This window comes from Mastacembelus armatus, chromosome 4, assembly GCF_900324485.2.
Source record: "Mastacembelus armatus chromosome 4, fMasArm1.2, whole genome shotgun sequence".
In the NCBI taxonomy this organism is placed as follows: domain Eukaryota; kingdom Metazoa; phylum Chordata; class Actinopteri; order Synbranchiformes; family Mastacembelidae; genus Mastacembelus; species Mastacembelus armatus.
In genome coordinates this window covers 24,942,526-24,961,641 of record NC_046636.1, presented here as the reverse complement: position 1 = coordinate 24,961,641, position 19,116 = coordinate 24,942,526, and the positions used below count along the sequence as shown (strand labels likewise).

At 42.8% G+C, this 19,116-nt stretch overlaps 1 protein-coding gene across 1 annotated transcript in view; it reads right to left on the bottom strand.

The window, feature by feature from the left end:
* Nucleotides 1–7,006, bottom strand: part of trabd2b (TraB domain containing 2B) — a 56,375-nt gene extending 49,369 nt beyond the window's left edge. The window contains exons 1-2 of the mRNA XM_026305573.2: nucleotides 6,520–7,006; nucleotides 3,563–4,132 (exon numbers count right to left, since the gene is read on the bottom strand). Coding sequence (XP_026161358.1) covers nucleotides 3,563–4,132; nucleotides 6,520–6,633 — 684 coding nt within the window. The 5' untranslated portion in view covers nucleotides 6,634–7,006. The remainder of the gene's footprint in view (nucleotides 1–3,562; nucleotides 4,133–6,519) is intronic.
* Between the last annotated feature and the right edge of the window lie 12,110 nt (nucleotides 7,007–19,116).

The following is a 19,116-nucleotide window of genomic DNA, read 5'->3' as shown; positions in this document are numbered from 1 at the left end:
ATATCCTCGAACCATATACTTTATGAGATCCAATCTGAATTGGAAAAGCAAACACAAATACAAATCAAATTGGATATAATATAAAGTAATACTGGCTTATGGGAAACACAAGCTATGTGAGTCTTAACATATTAAAGGGAATGTGTCTGGCCCAGACTGACAAAATGTTCCTGTTGTTTGTAAAGTCAGTGTTGCTATCCTAGCACCATGAACTTTTCATTAGATGTTTTCATCCATATGTTAGAAAAATCCTGACTCTCATCACATTGTCATTATTTTACCATGAAGAAATATATCGTTATGGCACTTCAGCTCACATCTCCAGGCCTGTAAGCATCCCACAGTCACCACAGCATGTGGGAGGCTGCAGCATCAGCACAGCAGAAGCCTCAGACTGACAGCTTCAGGATCAGAAGGATGGCACAAGATCTGCACTGATTGAAATAGTCACATCAGACTGCCAGTGAAGCTTTAAACTGGACTGCTTCTTGCTGAGAGAAGGACTCCCTTCTGCTGGGAGGAAACTGGATTCTGTCACCCACCACCCTCCCATCCCTTTAAACCTCCAGCCCGAAAGGTCGCAACACTGTGGTCTACCAACAGGTAGCCAGTTCTGTCTCTCACACACACACACACACACACACACACACAGAGTCACAGCACAAAATAGCTGATGGAAAATCAGTTAAGCCCAGTACTTTGTCAGATTGAGTGAAACCTGCCTGCTCAGTGGTGCCCAGACTGACCCTAGCAGACGGCTAGCCTCCTTACCGCTCTGCTGCTCCACGACTCCACTGCCACCTCCCACCGTGACTGTCGACCCCTGCGCATGACACAGGCGCCAACAGTATGATGTCATTTTTCTCTGACGTGGGCTGCAATGCGACCCAGGGAAAATAAATATAGATGTTTATTTGGTGGGAGTGAGAGAGGCCCACAGGCTGGAGCCACACTCAAAGTTCCCAACAGTAGCTTTGCACTAAGTCTGTTTTTGTTCCACATCTTAACTCCAATAATATACAGTATCTAAGTGGAACTAAGCCATTATGGTTTGGTTATAAGCATCACCAGTATGCTGTGCCATTGTGATGCTGAGACTTCTGATACTGTCACACAAGATTTTGTTGATTTCAGCTAAAGTGCTGTGCGTCTTAGGAGTTTTGATCTGTACTGATGTAGTAAGTAATTAATGTAGTAATTTATTAATTGGCCTTTAAGGGGAAAGGAAGCACACAGTGCTGCTGATGTGCAGATTGAACTCTTAGCTTTCTCCAGCTGTTTCCCCTCAGTGCTCAAAGCATTTAGAAAGTCTTTGGTACTAGTCGGCCTCCTCAGCTGTCAGCTTAGATTGGCCTCCACAGAACTGGAGAAGAACCATGCATCATGACCGCCTTTGTTTCCACAGCCTCTATGCTCCCTCTCACAGAGACATCCACACCTCCCTGTGATCTAAAGAGACTACAGAGAGATCCGAGGCAGAAAGTTCTCGTTAAACCACATTGGTCTAAAGAGTGCTCTGGCACGCTTCACGTCTCTCCATCCCTCCTATGCTACCACCGCTACAGACAGACGCTCACCACACACAAACATCCGCTCCTTCCGCTCCTATCCCAGAGAGGATGATTCATCTGGTATTTCTCTTTTTGTCAAAAAAAAAAAAAAAAACTCCCTTTGAGGTCACAGATCCCCTGTTACTACAGTTAACCTGTGGAGATGAACAACCATCGTTCCCCCACTAGTGCCAGTGCAGTGGCGTAACCACTGGGACCAGTTATCAGTGACAAATCCACAGTGTGCCAGATCATGATGCACAGGAACCTGTGAGCACCGACTTTTACTGGGAACAAATAATATGTAGGCCAGCAGAGTTTTAAGAATTGCTTCTGTTTCAGATTAGTGTTAGCAGTGAGATGATGCACATCAGTCTCCATGTCTTTTCAGCCTGATTTCACTTTTCTTATATTCCCCAGTCAGCTTCTATCTCTTCTTTCTGTCTTGAGTGTGTCACTTCCCTTTCTTCTGATTCCCACCCACACATTTCATCTTTGACTCTTCGTCCATCCATCCTTCTCTGACCTCATCACTGTTACAGTCAAGCGTAAAGGGATCCAATCAACCCTGGTGCCCAGATTAAATCACAAATTATTATAATTGAAAATAATGGTTTCCATGTCAAGTTTCAGTTCAACTCGGAAACGTTCTCATACATAGCTGGAAGGAGGAGGTTGGAAGTTCACAAGTCTAATGATGCTTGTGCTCTGGTGGGATGAAATTCAAGTTATCCATGACCATGACCAATTTGAGCACCTGTCTTGTAAAATCTTATTTGTATGCCTGTGCTTTTCACGGAAGACCAATAGATTATGAAGGTTGAAGTCACACAGAAGTTATCCAGATATGTTGGAAAAGACTGGTTAAAAAATGGCACCATATACTGCTTTCAACCTACTATATCAGTTGAGACTGATGAAAAATGCTGAACGCTTACGATATTATGAACACGCTCATCTATAGGACAGATATTTCATTAGTGCTTGTCCTTTGTATTATTGAGAAGTGTGTCTTGCCAAGCTTATTTCTAGGTGCAGCAAAGCTCTCTGGCATGTGCAAGGCATGCGGTGCGACGTTGACAACGTAGTTAGGAGGTGCTGGTGAAAGAGGAGATGCTGGCAGCCCACTGCCTCTCAAATTAGCTCTACAGCCCTGCGACCTGACCTGTCACATGGAGGCTTAGGCCTTCACAGATTCGATTGCACTGCACCAGCACTGTGCTCATATGGAGTTTTGCATACTTTCTATACATGCCTTCGTGTGTGGTGTGCCATGCCTGCACAGCACATGTGCTTAGTTATGACTACACACACACTCACACTGAGATGTTTTTGCTCCTTAATGTAGATCAGAGATATTGTATTAGAACAGAGCATCCTCCTCTTGGTGTCAAGGCTCATCACAGATTTTTCTGGGACCTCCCGCAGTTTGAAAAATTGCCTCCAGCTTCCAACTTAGGCCACCTCCAGATGACTAATTCTTTAAATAGACACATGTTCCTGTCATTTCTTTATCAACACACAAGAAATAATTAGGTTATTGCGTTCATCTTTCAGGCTCCGATTGCAGTGTGAGCCCAGTAACACCACAGAGAGCCAGACAGTCTGCATTAAAGAAAGGCAGAGCTCTCCACACTTCTCACCTTCTCTAATCTGTTCTGCCTGACACCCTCTCTGCAGATTCAGCTGCTGACTATTTGTTTAATAAGATGAAGGGACATCCATAACCAGAAAACTGCTGTCACGCACATATTTTAATAGGTTTTAGCTTGTCTTCTACATTTTCTTGCTGTTTCTTTTACTTACAGTCACGTTTTGTAGCCCAACTTGTTTGTCTTCAGAGCTACTTTATTACAAGCAGAATGATCCAAGATGAACAATCTAAAAGGATCTACTCATGCTCCCCCAGGCCTGGCTGGTCTTTGCAATTTCCTTACTTATTCCAGCTGTGTACACACTTGGAATCAAATGCCAAAAGGAGAAAACAAACAAGTGTTCATTCCTCCTCTTACCTGGGAGAAGTTGAGTCCATTCAGGGGGTGACATTGCTCCTCCACCTGCTCCACTGCCCCTGTTGTCTTTCCCATCCTCTCTGCCTCTTGAGCTAAGAACAGATCCAGCACCGGTGTCCCCCTGGACCGGACATCCCACTCTGTCAGTGAGTTGACCATCAGCATCACCCACACAGGCCTCTTCCTCTCCCAGTTCCCCGCAATGGCGTTGAACAGGTAGTCGGCATACAAGCCGCGACCACGCTGGTCAGCGGTCATCCAGTAAGGCATCATGTGTTTGACATAGTCCAGGTGGCGTTTGAGGCGGCGGTACAAGTCTCGAGGCAGCAGCGTCTGCAGGTTCTCCCCGTGGGGAAGGAGCTGGCAGCTGGTCAGCTTGGAGATGGTGAGAGGGTCGGTCAGGTCCAACTCAAAGAAAACATTGTGGCTGTTGTGGAAAGCCTGCTTGGAGCTGATGGGGATGAAGTCCCAGACTCGTGTGTAGGGCACATGGATGGTACCAAATAGGTAAGAAGGAGGATGAGGAGGTGCACGGTTTATTCTCCACAGGAATGAGTTCATGTCACTTTGCTGTGGAAGACACAGAGGAAGAAGGAGGGCAAAGAAGGTTGTGTTAAAGACTTTGAGAGCAAAAGCAAACAAAAACACCAGAGTGTTAGAACAACTCGACTTGAAACTAAAGCTGTTGTGGTTCCTTAGCTCATAGGTTCAGGTCAACAGCTTAAAGATTGAAATACAATTTTGAGATGACGACAAGGGAAGCAGTTGCTGTGAGGGCTTGCTGCTGTGGTGCAAGGAGGGAGTTTATAGAGGGGCCTTCTGGGCTGTAAACAGACCCCTGTGTATTGTTGAGGTGCATACCTCTGTTGCCAAGCCCCTTTTGGCCTGGGAAGCATTTCGAAAGCTGCAGTGCAAACATACTGCACTGGAGCTCATAAAAGCCAAAAGCTGAAAGAAACCTGCTCTCTGCTCTGACCCCACTGTGTTACTTTTGTTTGTGAATTTTTTTTTACACCAGGCAAGGAGATGTGGTGCTGACAGCCGTAAGTACAGCGCTGTTTGTCCCCTATGGTTTACATTACAGGAAGTGTTTGTCGACTGTGGTTATCTTTTTATAAAACAATATCACGAAGGAAATGAAATAATCACAGCCATTCTAAATGCACTTAAGGCCGTGCTGCATTTAAAATATGTTTCTTGTTAAGTGATCTGCAAATGTGCTCTGCATGTGCTGTGACTTTGATGTTGACTTTATTCAAATATGAAAAAAGGAATTAGCTTTTATAAACAATATCAAACCTCCTGGCTTCTGAGACACAGTGTAATCATACAAGCGAGGGATGAAACCCATTACTGTAAAATAAAGTTATTCTTAGAAAATGTTTGCTTCTAGAGTTTAATCAAGATTTTCTTTAGCAGTGTTCCAATTATATTGCACCCTGCCAAGGCTGCTTTTGTCATATGAAACTTTTGAAATATCTGCCAAAGTTTGTGGGACGTCCTCTTATCATCTTAATTGTCTGCAATGAACATAAAGTCATTTCTGGCGCAGTCATCTTCTAGCTAAAAAAAAAACGAAAGTGGTATGTTTGACTTTCAGAGCCCTTGTTAGATAGGTCTACCACACTGAAATGTTTAAACAGACTTTGATTCTCAGTTTCTAATTCAGTTTTTACATTGGTTTGGACGGCAATAGACGCATCAGTGCGTTCTCCATCATATTGTGGGAAAGACGGGAAAGAGCTTTTTTTGTGTGAAGCATTTTTTCATTTTTTAAATGAAGACCTTTCGGTGGAAAAGTGTGTTTGTAGGACTGAGCCGAGAGCCCGTCTGCTAAAACTGTGCGGACTTTTCCGGAGAGCCCCGACGAAGACTCCTTTTTATAGCGGGAATTACTCCTAACAGAAAACAGAGACCAGTGTACACGGAGCAAGGAGCGTGAAGCCCTCAGTGATCTGACAACTGAGCCATTATCGATTATTGCATTGTGATATGATGCACTGAAGAAACAAGGTCCTGAACTCCTTAACGATAACGCTTCACTAAAAAAGTGTTATTTGAAATTATATTATTTATTAAAGTCATAGATTTTATTTTGTAGTGGTTGGGTGTGATGTCTACATTCGTCATTTTAATGAACTTGACATCTTTCATGTGCATCCGCAGTGGGAGGCAGAGGGGCGCACAGACACAGACGCATTGTAATGGAGCTGGACCATGACCTGCTGCTCCGCGCTGCGTGCGCTTCACTGTCCAGCTCCAGGCCACATCCATAACTTTACCAATATGCCTGATAAGCTTTGTTAAAGCCCGCGTGTTGCGCTGAAACACTCTTACATCTGAAAAGGTCTGTGAAACTTTTCCAAATGAAGCCAAGTCACGCGTGGGTGTTCCCCACTTGCGTTTGTCACATAAACAGCCATAAAGTTGGCGAACGGTAACAATTTCTCTTGGCAGCATCTTTCACTCGTGAGGCCCGGAGCAGTTTTTCTTAGGCACTTTAGAAATGCCTGCACCTTCATGTTAGAAAAGAATCGACACGGCAATGATTCACTTAAATGGATGGAGGGATATTAATAATAATATAGAAATTATTATTATTATTGTTATTATAATAAATACATTCCAGCCCTTGGCGGACTTTAGTTTGGCAACCCACATTCATGTTGCAATTGTAACATCTGCATTCATCCTTTTCTTCATTTGCACCTCAGTGTACTAGTCCATAATAAAAGATATTGAAAAGTTTAAAGAAATCAAAATAACAAATTGAAGGCACTAGAAATTCTTCCACAAGAGAGAGAACCGTCGGATACAAGTGTCTCCGTGCTCATTGTGTCCTGCTCCGCAGGCTGAATAACTTGTTAGACAGAGTTACACCTTACGTAGGTGATAGACGGGTTTTAATATGAGTCTGTCATGATGATAAAGTGATCAACTGTCACAGGACAACTCACCGACTTTGGTGCGTCGCACTGTCTCGGTCTGTCCGGCCGGTCTGCGCCCCATGGTGCCACTGTATGCAGGAGAGAGCTCAAGAAGACCCAGCTGAGTCCTGGCCTACAGACCATCGTGTCGAGGTGACAGGGCACTAGTGACAGTCAGCTCTCTGAAGACCCTTATCTATGTGCGCGCTTCTCGCCGCCCTTTCCCCCTTTCTCCGCTGAAATAAATAAACGTTACCGGTGGCCTCTGGGCTCACATGTGCCGCTCGGCTGGAGGACCATTCCGCCCTTTTCTCTGTTCCTTACGCTCTCAACTTCTCAGTTTGGCTGTTTCAGAAACTTTTCCTGTCTCCTTTCGACTCGCCTGCAGGTCTTGACGTATAGGCGTTGAAAACTCTTAGGAGAAGTTTCCGCGGTGCGCTCCTCAAGTTTGGAGCGTCCTGACTGAGAGCGAGAGGGAGGTGGAACGATGTGAGTGCCCCTCCAGCCCACCCCGGTACACAGGCTACAACCTACACACGCAACGCTGCTTCTTTTAGGAGGAGGGAGCGCAGGTTCAGACAGGGATGACAGGTTTGCGTGAGTAAAGCAGACTGCAGAGTGTTATATTCTTCTAACGTGTCAGTCTGCCTCATTCAGCACAGTAGTTTTTCTATTCTATGATCTCATTGTAAGACTTAGAGTGTTTTGTGTGTTGCTGGCCATACGGTCATGTTTAATAGTGACTTTATTCCCGTGGTTGCACATGATTTTATCATGGTAAACTAGTTTTTAATCAAATTCATTAAGCCTTGAATGATTTCACTAAGATTATTTTCTATTACAAGACAAGTAAGAAGGAGATGGAAGTCTCTGGAGGTCTTTATATTTGCTTGTTTAAATCTCACCACTGTTATTTCCAAGGTGTTATTGTTTGCTTTTCAACAGATTCATTCTAAAGATGTAAACGAACAATATTTCAAATGCTGTCATGTGCTTCCTCTTCACCACGATTACATTTATCTCTGTCCTTCTGTGTTTGACAACCCTGCAGCAACACGGGCCACATTGCAGCAGAGACCTTCAGACCTTATAGTCGTGATTAATGGTCACGAATAAACAGGCCTGAGTAAAGACAACTGTGAGAAGTGTTTTATTTATTTTCAGCCCACCAGCTTTTCTTACTATGTATTCGTCATGATGTGGAGCAGGCAGGCCTGAAGTAAATGCTCATGATGAGGGAAAGTGGCCCCTCTCTGTGCAGGCCATGATGTCAACGCTTCACTACTCTGCTGTGACCTCAGTTATTGTCCAAGTGGCAGACAGTGTGACGGAGTCAAGTAGTGGGAAATCTATCATAGAGACCCCTCCAGCAAGTGGCACCGGGCCCCTCCCTGCAGGCCAGTGGCAGATAGACCTCGGACAAGCAACTCTTTGTCCTCGGCCATGTTCTCCCCTCCTCTCCACTCCTCTTCTCACCACTCCATGCTCACGTCTGTTACTGGGCAGCTCTGTTGCTGACTGACTGTCCCTGTACGCTCATTGTATTTTCCATTCAGATGAGGCAGATTGGGCGTTTGTGTTGAGAGGCTTTGATCAGCTCGTTGTGAAATTCTGACACTTTGCTCTTTGACCTTTGACTGACTGCTTTCACTGGGTGCCACACATCAAAAATGGAGAATCTGAAGGCTGAAAATCATTATTTCTTTGTTTTATGTGTCTGCACAATGGCCTACCTGAATGCAGCCCCAGATGCTGTGTGACACATGAAGCCAGCATATAAAGGAACCACACAATAGAACCATGTTGAGATAATTTTGTCTTTTTATCCTCTCTACTCTGTTTCTCCCCTTTGAGGCTCTTGCTCTGAGACAGGTGTGGGATTTCAGTTAGCGGTTTCATCTGCTCTAATATGGCCACCTGCGGACTCAGATACCTGCTTTAACCACACCTTGCAGAGGGTTTCTCTTTGAAGGAGTTTTTCACATTCTTGGCTGGTTAGAAAAGGGCTTATGAACGGCTGGCTGCAGGAGATTCTTGGAAGGGAGCCAGCGCTTACAGCATAGCACACATACAGCCAGGGACGAAAGAAGACTTTAAATTTAATGTTCTGTAGGCAGAACGAAGAAATGCTCACTTACAGAAAGCACATGTAGGGGAGGCACTGGAGAGAGAAAGAGGGCGACTGGGGAGGTGGTATTTCACCTCTATAGCTGAACCCTTTCAATATTGATTCTGTCCACTACTTTACATATCTTTCTCAGTTCTGTCTGTGTCTACAGAGTATGCACCCCGATAAAGGGAGAGGGGGAGTTGGAAAAGGACGGAGTGAAGTGTTAATGTTTGTGATGCTGCAGTTCTATGGATCCTGTGTCTTCCTGTCCTTGTCGATCTTTTACTGCTTGTCTGATGTTGTGCAGAAATTATGCCACAAAACCTGAAGATGAACTCACTCCCTGTTCCTCTGTATCCTTAACATTACTGGACCGAGAAGCCCTGAGATTAGAAACATGCACATTTGTTTATTATGTGCACAGGGACCCCTAGTGGTGTGAATAAGAATTAAGGTTATCAACATTGTGGACAGAGGTAAAAAGGACAGAGAGAGATGAGGGACCCGAGGGCAGAAAGACAGTCCTTCAAAGAAAATGAGTATGATGGATATGAAGGAGTGGCTCATACCTTCAGGCAGCCATAACTCAGAGTCTGCAAAGACCACAGTGAACTGTCTCTGTCTGTTGTCTCTGTTCTCAGCTGGACTACACACACACACACTTCCTCGTTATCTCCACCCGTCTCTTGCATGGACTCCAATATCCTCTGTCATGCTTTGAAGATGTTGAGGAATAATATTGACTGAGGCTCTGGTGAAATGTTATTGTGGTTTCCTTTTTCCGGATGTCCTGGGAAAAAAGGGGGTAAAAGGAAAAGAATGGGAAGTGGTAAAAGAGGAGGAGAATAATGTTAGGGGTTGAAATATCAAGAATGTCATAAGTGGGTCCAAAAGGAATAAAGCCAAGTCACAGAAATCAGTTATATTATAGATAAGCAGACGTAAGTTTGTTGTGTCCTTTACCCACACTGATTTAGACAGTGCTTAGTGGCAAGAGGTCTGTGTTAAGTTGTTTTCTCCACAGTTTCTGCAGTGATGTCCTCTGTGGCATGTGAACACATGCAGTGGATGACTATCTGTCTATCTTCATCATCCAAAATGAGCAAAAGCAGAGAGGGAAAGATGAGATGGAGAGATAAAGTGACAGGGGTCATAGTCAGGATTGTTTTTTCTGGAAGCAGTGTCTGGGTTTTTGTCTGTCAGTAAGGGAAGAGGAGCATGAATCTGAGTGATGGCTATTTACGTTAAATGTGTGTCCAAAAAGGGTGAACTGTTGTTTCAAAGGACAAACCTTATTAAAACAGAAATGCTCAGTCCAGTAGAGATCCACAGACCTGGAGAATCTGTTAATGATCATCTGGAGATAAAGCAAGTCTGTCCTCTTTCTTACAGATATTGTGGCTCATATACTGAGACTTTAGCAAAGCAACAATTTTTATCATCATGTTTATTTTTGTACTGTTTGCATAAAGTCCCACATACAAAAAGACATATCCTGTATTTGTTTTGCCATAATGCTCTCACATTAAAGGCTTGGCTGCCAAATCACACCATGATGCACTGTCACCCGCTGCTTGGCATTGTGAGTTATTGTATTGTCCATATCTGGAACCCCCCCAGCTACCTTCTCTCTCATCCTGCCCCATTTACTCCTGAGCTGGAAGAGTGAAAAGCTTCCTCCTGCTGTTAAACAGATATATAGTTTTGCTATTCAAATGATAAGAGAATAAGATATGAAGGAACAATGATTTCCCATCTTGTCATTTCAGTAACAATTGTGGTGCTGCTGCAAATCTCAACATGGGACAACAGACATATTTATATCATCATTTTGTGAAAAATATATAACAATATTTGTATAGAGAGAATGTTAGACATTATGATACTTTTGTTGTTCAGTGTCAACGTCTTGTTTGTGGTTTATCCAAGCAGGGGTTCAGCAGAGGCTGCCAGCACCAAATAAAGGCTTTTGCACTGTCTGGGAAATCTAAACGGAATGTGTGATGATACCATTAAACCAAAGCCTCTGGTCTGCTCTGGTGTGCAGGAAACACACATGAATTCCAACCTCAAGGATAAGATGAGCTCTTCTTCCAGTCGACAAAATCACAGTTTGGAGTTGACCTTGCTTTGAAGATACTCATCTGTTCAAATGAGGTGTCTGCAGCGTGTTTAGTAAGTTCATGGCATCAAAGCTTGCTTCTGTAAAAAGATGTCATGCTTGAGGATTGACAGAGATGGAAGAGTAATGCTTTAACCAGCGTCTGACCACACTGTTTTCCTACATGCTGCTCTTGCTTGCTTCTGTAATATGAGCTGGTGGGTACGACTAGAAAAAGCACAAACTGGCTTATGTCTGAGCAGTGTCTGTCGGCTTGAATGTAGAGAGTTCAGTTTGGTGACAGCACAACTTTAACCATAGTCATCGGCCATTTACCTGAGGTTTATTTGGTGTATCTAGAACATATCTTTGTCTGTGTTGGTATTGTATCCCAGCTGCTGTGGCCCACAGTGGATGACAGTGTTTAGGATAAGTGTGGAAGATTTAAATCAGTTGGGCTGGGGAGACATATGGCTTGAATGTGTGTTTAGAAGCATAAAAACCCAAATATGTGACCTGTAGATTGGATGTCTGTTGAAATTCACAGAATGAGGCACAGGACAGCGAACATCTTGCTTCAGCTACATTGTCAAAGAGAACCATATGATGCCTTCCTAGATAAAAGCTCTTCGATCTCTGTGATTAATAAAATTGGACTTCAGCAGTGAGGTCAGAGACAGTGTAAGACCTTGGCAGAGAGGCGATGTATAGTGTAAAAGCTCCCTTTTTTCCAATATGCATGTAATTTTGTTTTGGTAAATCAGTATGACATTTCATGCTTCTTTTCTGTCATCCACTCCTTTCTGAGCCTCTGTGTCTTTTTCTTCCACATCTTCGTTGGATTTCAGGCTCTGTTTATTTTCAAGATCAATGCACGACTCTGTAACACTTGGCTTTTTTTCTGCTCCTGCAAGCCCAAAAAGTTAAGTTCACGTGTTAGAGAGGATGGGTGATTGAGAGATAGAGAGCAGGGGGGAGAAGAAAATGAAAAGAAGCATGAAAGGAAAAGATTATGATGGAAAGCATCTGACACGAAGAGATGAAGGAGTGTCAGAGAGAGAAGTGATTAGATATGATTGATGACATTATATTGATACATCACAGGCACAATTTACTACTTTAAACTGCATTTTTCAAGTGTCTGCAGTTAATTGTTTGTAGATAGAGGAGGAGGAGGTGGGAAGGAACTGTCTCCATAATAACAGCCTGACTGTGCAGCCTGATAAACACAGAGACAGACACAAATAGAGAGTGAAACAGCTACACACACACACACACACATACACACACACACACATATGTACACACACTCCAGACGTCTTTCTCCTCACTCACACATAGAGCTGTTCTCGTGCTTGACAGGGAGCAGAGGAGCTGTCAACAGGTCCAGAGGCTGTCAAGAAGGAGGCTACACTGCAGCACACACACACACACACACACACACAGATATAAACATAGATCCATACAAGCACACACAGTTGAAACATGTCAAACAACATGGCTTCTATGACAAAATGCACACAAACTCACATGCATAGCAGGTCAAGAGAGACACTTTAAATAGTCCGGCTTGTATGACTGAACTGATTGAACTGTAACACAGACGCACAGAGGCCAGAAACACATTAAACAGCACGGCCCTTATGACTGAATACACAAACACATATATGCACACAGATGCAGAGACAAATACACAAACAGTCCACAGAGGAAAGGTCTGGAGAGTTAATTTTCTGCTTCTTTAGCTGATCCTGAACACGTGTCAAGGTTTATTCTGTAATCTACTGTAAGACACCTGAGAAAAGAAAACACACCATCTCTGCTTCTCCTTTCATTTCTACAGTTTGCTTGGATTTCTTGTCAGTTGGCATGAGATGTGTCAGTGTTGTGCTGCTGAGTGCATGTAGAACGACATCACCCACTACTTAGCTTCATGTTTACTATTTCAGTCCATCAGTCAATAGCTCAGCTTCGTGTTAGACAGTTTTTTGCAGTCTTATCTTGAGAGAAGATTCCTCTAGTGTAAAAGTGTCTCTTTTTTTAGCAAACCAAGCAGAGAATATACTGTAGCTCAGCTCGTCGTGGTTTAAATGCAGGCCATCAATAACACCATGACGACAGCCTCCATCTCCACCTGGCCCCATAGAAGATGAATTATAGTGTGGCTCAGACTGGGTTCTGATTCACAGGTCCAGTTGGAGGGCAAGTCTGAAGCCTTAATGTCCCACCGGGGACACCAGTAATGCAGTGGGGGCAATATAAATGGACACAAAAAAAACTGACACACACATAGTACAACGTGCAAGCATTTCCTTGTAATTCATCTAGTATTTGTGGAGATATATCACTCAAAATTGCAATAACATGAACCTCATAGTGGTGGAAGAGTCAGGGGTTCACTAAACCTGTTACAAAACTGTGTCTTGGATGCAGGAATGAATGTCTGTAAATTCATCCAACAAATCATGAAATATTTTACAAGATAAGTCAAACGTTTGACCTGGTTTGGCACTAAGATTAAAAACATGAAAGTCATTCAAATTTGTCTTCTGGGCACTATGGATGCAATAAAAAATGTTCATTCAGTTCTATGGGCATTTTTGTGCAAATTCCAGTTATTGTGTAAGTCTAGACTTCATCCTTTCATTTAGTTATGGCTGCAGTGTAGGAGCTTAGTAGCTGTCCGTCCTGTTGACTAAAGGACGTTAGGTCTAGTAAACTGAGGTTTTCTGCCAGTGTTAGGTATTTAGTTCCCAGGGTTACACTACACTTTTTCATTTTTTTTGTAAAGCATTAGAAAAAAAAATACTTTTCCTATAACCTATATGAAAAAGCAACTTTAAAACAGAATAGTATAACCTGTTAAAGCTCTTTCACTCAGCTGTGTTCCCTGCTGCAGCTGGTGACAAACACCAGACATGTAACTCACAAACACGATTTCATCCATGACCCCGTTGACCACTGTGGCTATACAAGAGCAACCTGGTCTGATTGCAAAGGGTTAAAACACACATCAGTCTCTGGGGACTTCAGACCTCTGCAGCCCTCTCAGTGAGACAGTCGGTTGATTTATGAGCCGGAGCTGAGTCCAGCTTAGTGTACCGGGTCGAGGCACGCCACTGTGATGGAAAGTCACATCTGAGCCAATGTACCGGCCACTCACTCACCACACTGCACATGCCCAGAAATTACTGCGTCCTGTTTTGATATCAGAGCGTCTCAAATGAAGTTGACAGAGTAGCATTTACAAAGTAATTTGAGCACACAGGATATAGCTTTACTGTTGTGAAGTAGCATTTGGATTCTGTTCCTCATAAGTCTCTCTCTCCCCCCTGCACTCTATTTGCTGCTATTTTGTCTTTTCCTCTCCTCCTTCCTACACTGGCATATCCTTGCATTCACATGAGACTAGGCATATTGAACGCTGTACTTGTTTACAGCCATTCAAAATCACATAATGAGGAAAGACCACATACACACACAGCTTTTTATGCAGAAAATTGTGGGCAATTCTAGCATTTTGTGAATTATGTTCACTCAAACCATGTTTGCATATTGTTTGTCACCTATTTTTATTTTCATGACAAACTACTACATGCAGCACTTTATCAGCCAACATAGAAATGTTGGATATCAGATACCCAGCACACAACATCACAAAAGTATTTTGATACTCACCCTCATCTCTTGAGTAAGATTGTGGACACTGTGTTTGGATTTTGTGGGGGCACATCATAACTAGTGTCAGCCAGCAGCGTCTTAGCCAGCTATCAAGTTACATACAGTGACAGTGTCTCAGAAGATGGTAAATGGGGCATGGCATGTTGTCATCCATGGTCTTTTGAAAACAGAGATAACAACAGTTTGGTTATGCAGGTTTCAACAAACCATTTATGCTGCAAACACACTGAACCAAAATAAAACATTGCAAACCAGCAACCAAAATGAGCCTCCTCTCATCAGGGGTTAGAACCTGTGTTGAACAGAAAACTACAGTAAAATTACAGTCAAACATTTTCTGGCAATATTATTTGACTGAATTCCAGTGTTTTGACGGATTTTTCTCATTTAAGCAATAACTTCTCTATCAGTCATGACGGATTATAGTCTCTAAGTTTAAAAACTATTTACACAGAGATGAACTAGAATTAACATCACTACATTCAGTTCTAATCATTAGCATTAATCACTTTACATTTGTTTGACGTTAGACATTAGTCTTGTCTCTGTGTCTTCAGGTCAGTCCTTTAAAATACTAATAGTGTATTCTCTCACCCCAACCGGTCGAGGCAGGTGGCCGCCCAAACTGAGCTGGAGGTTTGTTCTTCCATTAAAGGGAGTTTTTCCTCTCCACTGTCGCCAAGTGCTGCTCATAAGGGACTTGCTGGGTTTTTTGTTTTTGTAAAGTGCCTTGAGATGATTTGTATTGTGATTTGGCACTATACAAATAAATTGAATTGAATTGAATTGATAATATAATTATTATTTGTCTTGCTACACTACTACTGCCATCTACCAGTACTTGTCTTTTCACAGAAATCATCCTATTGTATCTTATACTGTGGCTACTGCTCCTCTTTCTCTCACTGAGGTGTTCAGTTGAATATACAGCACATTTCTTTACTTTTGTCTCTTCTCTTGCCTTTCACATCCTCTGCGTGTTGCAACATCAATGGTTGCAGATAAAAGCCTCTCCATGGCGCTGGAAAGATTTCCTCTCCTGAAATGTGTTTCTCATTTCATGCTATTATCATATCACTGGTCATGTCCATGTGCAACTTTTGGTTTGAAGACAGGATTCAAAGAGTAAATGAGCCACAGAGTCTGTAATTTGAGCTCTAATCCCACCGTAAGCCTTGACGGAGACTCAACTGTTTAGTGGAAACATTTCCAAAGCCAGACATCTTTTGGGGAAGGAAAGTGAAGAAGATGTTGATAAAAATGACTGAATGATCCTACAGTTCCTGTTTGTCTTGGCATTCTTGGTTTCTGTGTGTGTCTGACAGAGAGAGAGAAAGAGAGAGAAAGAGATGAAAAGAGAGATGGAAAGAGTTCCTGGTGTCAAAAAGAGAGAAAACGTGGTGTCAAAAATCTTCAGATTCCTGTCATGAGTTTTTGCTTATGTGGCACTGGCAGAGTATTGGTAAAGGAAAAACTCAAGGAAAGGGGAATGAACCTGTTTTGAATCTACTATTGTATGGCACATATTTGTAGGTACAGTAATAAATAAAAGTGTCAGTGACAATGACGTAAAGCTTTATCATAACGTTCTTAAAAAACTACAAAAACATATGTTCACATATAAAAAAGAGTACCTTTCAAAATAAAATCTATCTATGAGTAAAATGCATCAGTACATTTGATTAGGCAATTTAGGCAGGTAGAAAACATATATTGGCCACGGTTGCTTGGTTTTAAATTATTGTTATATTTCAAATCATGTGCATTTGATTCATTTTGTTGTGATTAAAATCATTTTAAAGGAGATTAAATTAAATATTACAGATGAAGAACCCTGAAGGTTTCTTGGATTGTCGTGCATCCTTCAGGAGAGCTAGCTATAAAAGCTCTGCGGTCTTTACAGAGGAATGGAATAGGAATGACTCAAGTTGCAGGATTATAAAAATGAAGAAGTAATCTTTATGATGGAAGCATTGTGGTGGTTTTGAATTACTGCATACTAAATCATTTTTATGCAAAGTAGTGAGTCCCGGTCCATCATCACCAAACTGAAGATGAGTCCTGGGCTCAGACAAGGGCTTATGATTGCTTCTTAATGGGTTTAGTGGGAACAGGGTGTACCAGAAAGTGCAGGAGAATTAGTGATTAGAAAAATATCTTCTATGAACCAAAGCTTTGGAACATGCTTCATTACCTCTGTAGGGCAAACCTGAATCCTCTCAGTCTGATTTAAGTGGATGTTCTGTCAAATATACCAGAGCTGAGATGCTGAAAAAATTGATACCTGCTAATGAAATGACTGTGAAACAGAGTGGGCAGGATAAAAATGTTCTGCCTGTGAGTGAGTGTGTTCTGCTATTTTAGAGGGGACACTTTGTTAGGGTGGGATTAAGTTCATGTTAAGAGTTGGAGGCTAGGCAAGTAGTGATTATGGTAAAGGTTAGGTTAGGTATGGTTAGGGTAAGTCTCATGGAAATTAAATTAAGTCAGTGTACAGTCCCCTTGAGCTATAAAAACAAGTCTGTGTGTGCGTGTGTGTGTGTGTGTGTGTGTGTGTGCGCGCGCGCGCGCGCGCGCGTGCGTGCGTGCGTGCGTGCGTGTGTGTATCCACAAAGTTTCCCAGTGTTTTCCAGCAGACTTGTCGGAGGTTTGACTCCAGGCCGGCCTTGTGGGCTCCCCCTGCAGTGACTGTGATTTATCAAGCAGCCAGCCCTGATGTGCTCCTTGTGGGCCTTCCCAACCCTCAACAAACCTCCACAAGCTTGTTTAAACCCAGGAGGCCATTCAGCTCTCAGGCAACAGTACTGTATTGCGGTTAACCATCACTCTTTAAAACAAATCTTATAATGATCCATGCTGCGGCTGCTGCAGAGGCAGTGGATTTGGATTAGAGCCATATCCCCAGCTGGCCTCATCCCTTTCCCAGAGCCACTCTGCTCAGTCTCTGACCCTTAGTCCAAGCTTGCGACTTGCCACCTATCCTGCAACAAGAGCTGATGCTTTAGCTGTAAACCATCGCCTGTGCAAACAATGCAAGGCAGCAACACAGTTTTGGTCCTGTCCCATGTTTCTATCCATCACCCAGTTTTAACCCTTGTGAAAACTTGGCCTAATACTCAGCATTTAGAAACTGGTCTCTTGTGATCTCAAGGAGCTCGGCCAAATATAATATGGTTGCCCACCATTCAAAACATGTTCTAACAATTACCAGAAAGGTTTAATTTTCTCAATGAGCGCCATCAAATGCAAGAACGGTTTTGCCAAATACATCACAGACCGTACCGCTCTGGCACACTGTGCCGTTCACCCACACATGGACACAATGAAGAAGCATAATGAAACCATCTATCTTCCTGACGCTAAAGGTTAGCATACAGAAGGAGCTCACTGTCCTATGAGTGTTTCTCATAACCCCAGCCGGTCTGTGCCATTAAGATAAACTGCACCGTGCTCTCTTTCTCCCTCTCTGTCTCCTTGTTTTTCCATGTTGAGCGTGGAGGTCTAACTGAGAGACTTGGCAGGAGATGTGAGGGAGATGAGACAAAGACATGCAGCAGAGGAATAGGAGATGAAGTGTTTTGAAGTTGTCTTGAGAACCTCCCATAACATCCCCATCAGGACCTGACTCCATTTAACCCATAAAAGACCTCAAGTTCACTTGGTTAAGAATCAGCAAGTAGAGAGAGCAGTGATGCTCAGACAGATATGCTTTGTGTCAGCCAAACCCACAAAGAGCATAGTTTTCTCGGCTGTTCTTGTGCACGTATGTGTATGAGAGATGGAAAGAGACAAAGACCAAGCTCATAAATAGCATTTCTATGTTTATGTGCGTGCATGTGTTTTGCATTTGTGTTTGTACGTGATCAAGCTGACCAAAACCATAGCTAGTATGCATGTTTGAACTTTGTGTAGGTATTTGTATATGTGTGGGTAGGCTGAAGCTATTTGTATTCACGTGTTTTTGTGTTTGTGTGCCTATGTAGATCAAACCCAAGACAGAATGAATAGAAAATTCACACACTATTCTGTTGGGTTACTGTATGTGTGTGTGTGTGTGTGTGTGTGTGTATGTGTGTATGTACATGCCTGCCAGTGTGTGAGAGTGTGAGATAGCACGAAGCACTCAGTGTTTAGCCAAGGACAACAAGAAGTTCCTTTTGGACAGAGGAGCTAGTCATGAATCAGGTGTGATACCTGCACTCAGCATCAGCAGAGTGCCAAAGCAAACACACCCGAAAATGGAGTCGGGCTCAACTTCTCCCTGTGTGGAAGTAATTACTGAGGTGTTGAAGTTGTCGCTTTGCTTTTGCTGTTAAAAACACTTTCATTTGAACTTTTACACAGAAACACTTCTATTTCATACAGGCTTTTCCTTAACAGGCTCTTTAGGCTTAACAGCTCATCTTTATGGAGGACTGAAGTTTGCATGCGCTTGTTTGGCCAGTAATGATGGACACACTAACTCGTCCCTGTTCAGCTCAGTTCTTTCTTTACAAAATGTTTGGATTTAGTTTTGCTTATTAAAGTTTTCTCTAAATTTCAAATAACTGCAAAATTGGTCAATTAGGGCTAGAGAGTATGTCCCTGTGAGGCTAGAGTGGTCATCTTAAAATAATGTTTGAACAAGTCAAAATATGTTTCCCTGTTCCCATTATGCAGTTGCTGTGGGGGTCAAGGAACAGAGGTGCATCTTGTGAGGAGCATTAGCATCTCTCATTGACTGTACTGAGGGAAG